Source organism: Aegilops tauschii, chromosome 6 (assembly GCF_002575655.3).
Source record: "Aegilops tauschii subsp. strangulata cultivar AL8/78 chromosome 6, Aet v6.0, whole genome shotgun sequence".
In the NCBI taxonomy this organism is placed as follows: Eukaryota; Viridiplantae; Streptophyta; class Magnoliopsida; order Poales; family Poaceae; genus Aegilops; species Aegilops tauschii.
In genome coordinates, this window is record NC_053040.3 from 24,686,773 (window position 1) to 24,693,428 (window position 6,656).

The window sequence follows — 6,656 nt, forward strand, 5'->3', positions numbered from 1 at the left end:
CACCGTCGTCGCTCCTTACTGCTCTCTCCCTTTTTTTAGAACGAAGGCTCGAGAGAGAGCCCGGCTTTGAATTAACAAAGCCATCAACCGGCCAGGAGTTACATCGGACAACACCTTACAAGAGGAAAAAAAGAAAAAGGCGCGCGCTAGGGTTTCGTCGCCGCCCGAGTCGCCCCGAGCGGAGCGACGCGGGGGCTCCTATCTACCTTGGTTGGTGGCTCTCTCCCTTTACCCCCTTTCTTTCTCCCGACATCGATCTACCAAGGCCCACCACTTGAAATCTGATTGCGTGTTTAGATAGAAACCCAACCCGAACTCTATCGATCGATGCCCTTTTATTTGACGGGACCATCCATTGATCTCCCTTTGCTCTGCTCCAAGTTGTATTAGTATTGAAATCGGTCAGCGACGCGGGGGGGGGGGGGGGGGGGCAGTGCGGTCCAAGGCTGAAATTAAGGAGCAATGAGCCCGACAACAAAAAAGACGAACCATATTTTACTTATCGGTGGCAATAGGGGTAAATAATATTAACTCCGAGGGTTATTTTGATAACGGACAAAAAAACTGAAGAAACTCATCTCCCTCTAATATTTTTTCTCTAAAGATTGCAAGGGCATAATTACCTGTCCTGTGTTTTTTTTTTGGAAAACACCTGCCTTGAGTGATGGTGATTTGTGTAACAAGGTTCAGACGTAATGACTCTCCCTCTCTCAAAAAAAGAACTCAACGGTGACAAACTAAACTTGAGGTAACTGAAGACAGAATAAAAAAGCTGGTATTTTTGTCAGATTTTTAGTCTACTGGTATGTGAATGCCTATGTTTTTCTATAAAAAGTCAGAATTATCACACTATGCTACAATACCCTCTCTTTTTGTTTGCGTGTGGGGGGGAGGGGGGGTATGCTACAGGTACCCTCGCGTGGTCAGGACCACTAGTCGTATCCATGTTGGCGTGAGCCTGATCCAGATGGATTGTTATTAAATTCCACAATCTTTCTGTAATCCTAAAGATTGAGACGAATAAAAATAGATCGTACCTTAGAATGCAATTAAACCCTGCTAATTATTTTCATTATCTTTTGAGAAGATCTTGTAATAATTTTCATTATTACTATAAAAGATTTCGCCGAATAAAAAATAGGCGATGATGATGATACGATCACGAGATGGATGGCCATGGCAAGGACCACCGGCCGGCCGTATCCACGTAGGACAATGCGTCAGCGGCCAGATGGATTCCAAATGGACTCGGCTGCTTCTCAGCGTCCCTCCAAACCTGCGTGCGCATGCATGCATTCATGTGACCCGATCTCCACCTCACTCGGTAAATTTGACAAATTTGACCTATAATCGAAATCAAATTACAGAATGAACTGTCCGTGAAACTATTTCACGCGGCTGACCCTTGGCACCTAACTCTCAGGCGCTGCACGCTGACTTGGGCACATATGGGTGCGACGCTGGCCGTGTAGCGCCTATCTGAAAGGCGTTGCACAGTAGGGTGTGGCACCGGCGCGGCGGGCGCTACACAAAAGGGTCAGGGAAGTGAAATAGTTTCGCAACCAGTTCATTCTGTGATTTGATTTCGATTATAGGTCAAAATTGTCAAATTTGCCACCTCACTCCACCACCACACTCCACAGCCCCATCCGCTTCGCTATAATTGCCGTTCGCGGCCGACACTGCTCGCAGCACAGCGCACAGCTGAAGCCGGCGCCCATACCTCATCTCCATGGCGGGCATGCTCTGCGTCGCCCTCCTCCTGGCGTCCCTGGTCTGGCCAGCCGCGCTCACGGCCGGCTCCGCGGGAGATGGCCGCCGGCAGCAGCAGCAGCTCACCGCGCTGCCGCCGAGGGGATGGAACTCGTACGACTCCTTCTCGTGGATCATCGGCGAGGCCGCGTTCCTCGACAACGCGCGGATCATGGCCAACAGGCTGCTCCCGCATGGATACCAGGTAGGCGACGGTACCCAGGTTCAGAGTCTCTCATAGACACATGCATAGAATGGATGCTCATAATGCATTTCTCCGCTTCGACGCAGTACGCGGTGATAGACTTCCTGTGGTACCGGAGGATCGCCGCCGGCTCGGGGGTGGGCGCGTACGGCTTCGACAGCATGGACCAGTGGGGGCGCCCGTACCCTGACCCCCAGAGGTTCCCGTCGGGCCGAGGCGGCGGAGGATTCAGGCCCATCGCCGATAAGGTCCATGCCATGGGCTTGAAGTTCGGCATCCACCTCATGAATGGGATCAGCACCCAGGCCGTCAACGCCAACACGCCCATCCTCGACGTCCGCACGGTGCTCGTCTCCATCTTGATTCTTTTTTTTTCTTTTGTTATTACTTCTGGAGTAGTATAGCTTTTTTTGTCTTCAGGTTTGGGTTGCTTACCACATGTTCCACGTGGTCTTCCAGAATAGCTGATCTTCGCTTCGTTTTGAAGTTTTTCTTTTTGGTATCATTTTGCAGTATTTTGGTACAATCTTTCACGTCCAAAAACTAAATGCATATTTTCATGTTGGTATAAAAAGACGCAAAGGACAGATCCAACAAATCTCAGCCAACAAACAATGTCAATCCAACAACCTATAATGCTTCAATGACGAGCGCTCAACATGTTTAGCGTGCAATTAATAACATATCAAATATATATTATCTATGTAATTAACACGTAATTGATATCCTACCTAATATTAACGCACAATTGATTTTTTGCATGATATCAACGTGCAACTAATTTTGTGCCTGATATCAATGTGCATTGCACGTACACATTTAGTAGTTCTAGTATAAAAGAGCGAATTTTGGAGATCCAACAGATCTCACCCACACATCCACGTCAATCCAACAACCTATGTTGATTTGATGTTTATTGCTAAACATGTTTAGCATGCTCAATATTACATTTACTTGCCCAAAAAAATATTATAATTATTTAGTATTATTACTATCCAATTATTATTGTTAGGTAGTAATTATTAGTCGTTATTACTATCCAATTATGTCCATGTAGCAATAGTTGCTATCTAATTATCTCCAAACAGCATATAATCTTGTTATATTTCTGTAGACAAGTATATACCCTTGTCTAATCAACAGCTAGGATCAAATTGTCCTCTTACCTCTTAGAAAGTAAGATGGAGCATCGTCTTAAAAGTTGTCATCATGAAAGAAAGGGATCTGTAAAAGAAAGAGATCTTAGCGCGTTTTTTTGCAATTTTTATTCAGGGAAAAGCCTATGTAGAGAATGGCCGACAATGGAGGGCGCGTGACATAGGCCTCACCCACAGGACATGTGCGTGGATGCCAAAAGGATTTATGAGTGTAAATACCGACCTGGGAGCTGGACGAGCATTCCTAAGGTCTCTCTACCGACAGTATGCCGACTGGGGCGTCGATTTCGGTAAATAGAACTTCATACTAATTTTCAGCTACATTATTCTGAATTTCAGAAGCGGATTGTAGTCCTTAGAACTGAAAATCTCAGCAAATGGTAACATAATGCACCAAACTGTTCTGCTTACAGTGAAGCTAGATTGCATCTTCGGCGCGGATTACAGCCCGAAAGAGATTGTGACCGTCTCAGAGGTACTATGAACTAATGTAGCCCTCCATTCTAGAATTAGCTACATCACAGTTGGCGATCTGTTGAGATCAATTCATGGGAAATATACATTGCATTAACTGCAGATCCTGAAAGAGCTTGAGAGACCAGTCGTCCTATCCATCTCCCCCGGAACCGCTGTCACTCCAGCATTAGCTGAGAATATCACACAACATGTTGACATGTACAGGGTAACAGGAGATGATTGGGACAGCTGGAAAGATGTTCGCCCACATTTCGATGTCGCCAGGTAGATTCCATTTAAGCATATGCTCATCACACAATTCTAGATATATGGCAACTGCTGCTTGCAGTTTGCAGTACAACCAATTTACTTTATCTTCTTTTTCACCGCGCATATAATATATAGATCCTTTGCTGCTGCGAATAAGATCGGCGCCCCAGGACTGCGAGGAAGGTCCTGGCCAGACTTAGACATGCTTCCATTTGGCTGGCTTACTGATGCAGGTGATCATCCATACCATAAATTCGTGGTACTTTCCTTTTTAGTAATGCACGACTCGGTTCTACTTTTCATGTGCATCGCTGTGACTAATCGTTCGAAAATTTCTGATCTTTCTCTCATACAGGTGCTAATCAGGGCCCTCACAGAACCACTAGCCTTACATTTGACGAACAAACAACACAGGTTTGCAATTGAAGAAACTTCATCTCTGTTTCCAAGTTATTTGGAACCCAAAGTCTGAAACCTTTGAACACATTTTTGCAGATGGGACTTTGGTCAATGGCTAAATCACCGCTCATGTATGGTGGGGACTTGAGGCATCTCGACGATCGCACATTCAATCTAATTACCCACCCTACTCTCCTGAAGATAAATCACCACAGCAGAAACAACATGGAGGTGAACTAAATATTAGTTGGAGTCCGGATATTCCTGCTGCAACATATACTGAACCACGAGCTAACCTGTGGGTATTTTTTTCAGTTTGGTTATATTCATAGTGAGAGGGCTTCAAAGCCAGATGAACAATCCGGTCGCTCAAAGTCCGGATATCCGGTGGACGTGACAAACAATGGTGGAATGGTTCTTGGTCTCAGTACATGCAGCGATAAGAGCGCCGTTGGATGGCACCGTTCCTCAGAAGATCGCATTTGCAGAAGCCATGGAATCCAGAATGGCAATGCCTCATTTTGCATATCCAAAGCAAAACTTCTTCCAACATCGTAAGTGGCATGTGACAAAACAATGCATTAAAGGAAGCAGTCCTAATCTTTTGAATTATATGTATGATCCACACATATTATTGTTATACAGGGATGGAGTTACCATGAGCAGTGGGGAAGACCAAGCAAAGTTTCATCTGACAGGTATTGACACCGATGATGGTTGCTTGGATGCATCTGTCAGTCCATGGCGAACAAGCTCAGCGAGCCAAACTCCCATGTTCTCGGCCTGCGAACAGCATACAAAGCAGGTAAGTTCAGCACACACATTGGTATCCTGGTAAGACAAACGGGAACCACATGTAGAGTGAGGCTGCAATGCATAATTTTGTGTCATGAAATTGCTATTTAGCTGTCATAATAACCAAAAAATGGACACTTGATCATTTAACTTTGGAAGTGAACTGAAGTCGTGGTTGATCATTTTTTGCCGATAACAATGGCAGGTCTGGGAGCTAACAGAGAATGGACAGCTTGTAAGCAGCTACTCGGGATTGTGTGCTACAATGCGGTCCAACAAGGAAGGAGGTACAAGTTACTCTACACCGATTCACCATAAATTAATCGCTATTTTTACCTAAGTAACACTTTTGTTTGATGCAACAGAGAATGAAACTACCGGAGCACGAGCATGGACAGCAATTGGAGACAAAGGTACTTTTATCTGAGCAGCATGCTTCTTTGCCAATGCACACTTGGCGAATAAGCATCCCTTTTCTTTGGCTGATCCTTCTTCTTACATGGAAGCAGGAGAGATCTACGTGGCCATCTTCAACCTCGACACTGCGAGGAGGAAGATCACTGTAAGCGTGCCGGATCTAGAAAAGGTTGTCGGGAGAAAGTTGGCAAGGTGCACCTGCACAGAAGTCTGGAGTAGAAAGAGATGGAGTGTGATGAAGGGGGGCATCTCAGCGGTGGTGGCCTCACATGGCTCCATGTTGTTTGAAATCCAGTGTTGAGATCTCTCTAATAATGTTCACCTGTTCAACTTGGAAGCATAGAATGATTGGGGTGTAAATTCTCTAGTTGTTTGTCGATCCTTTTTAGAACATACTTCTAATAAGGGGAGCATTTTAATTGATATTAGCAATGTGTGTGTGCAGTGCATTTGTTGGCAAAGTAGACTAATGAAAGATTAGACATGTAAATTCCAAAATCCGGGCAGGTGCAGTTGAAAATCTACCCATGATGGAACACACTGATAAACAAAACGAATTGTCATATGAACCTTGAAAGCGAACCCGTAAAATATCCATCCTTCAATTTCCGGTCAAAGCAATATTTGATGAGTAAATATGCAGTTTTTTGATTAAATTAATCCATGAATAAATCATGAGCATGACATGGACAACATTGATAACACACTGATTACGATCTAACAGAGCATGTACTGCGCACATAGTAGAAACATCTACGCATATCGCTACTACTGCTACAACAGAAAGAAACACGAGAGGGATAAGCGATGTATACCCTCCAATCGGCCACGCGGCGGCGGCAGCAGCCGCGGCATCCTCGGCGGCCTTCTTGTCGGCCTTGGCCTTCTCAGCGGCGGCACGGTCGGCGTCGGTCGACATGGTGATGCGGACGTAGATGAACAGAAGCGAGCAGTCGCGTAGTCGCTACCCAAAAACCTAATCGCCCCTCTCCCGTACAGGATCCGGAGAGGCGAGGTTTCAGAGGCCTGCTCTCCTGTCAACCGTGTATGCGGTGAATGGGATGGAGTCGCCGGCGGCAGCAGCAGCAGAGGAACGACATGGGCGTGGAGGCGGAGATGGAGATGCGTTCTGTTTTCGCAGCGGCTAGGGTTGGCAGCGCCCCACATATATATGTGCGGCCGCGCGTGGAGAGACGTGGGTTGAT

The 6,656-nt window shown here is 45.9% G+C and overlaps 1 protein-coding gene across 1 annotated transcript; it reads left to right on the plus strand.

Annotated features, from left to right (window-relative positions):
• Window positions 1-1,686: 1,686 nt before the first annotated feature.
• On the plus strand, window positions 1,687-5,879 carry LOC109786338 (uncharacterized). Its single transcript, XM_020344913.4, has 13 exons — window positions 1,687-1,957; window positions 2,044-2,301; window positions 3,230-3,404; window positions 3,528-3,589; window positions 3,692-3,855; window positions 3,976-4,073; window positions 4,196-4,254; window positions 4,336-4,470; window positions 4,555-4,793; window positions 4,885-5,044; window positions 5,240-5,321; window positions 5,400-5,447; window positions 5,544-5,879. The coding sequence occupies exons 1-13, from the start codon at window positions 1,733-1,735 to the stop codon at window positions 5,750-5,752; spliced, it is 1,914 nt and encodes a 637-aa protein (XP_020200502.1). The 5' UTR covers window positions 1,687-1,732; the 3' UTR covers window positions 5,753-5,879.
• Window positions 5,880-6,656: the final 777 nt, after the last annotated feature.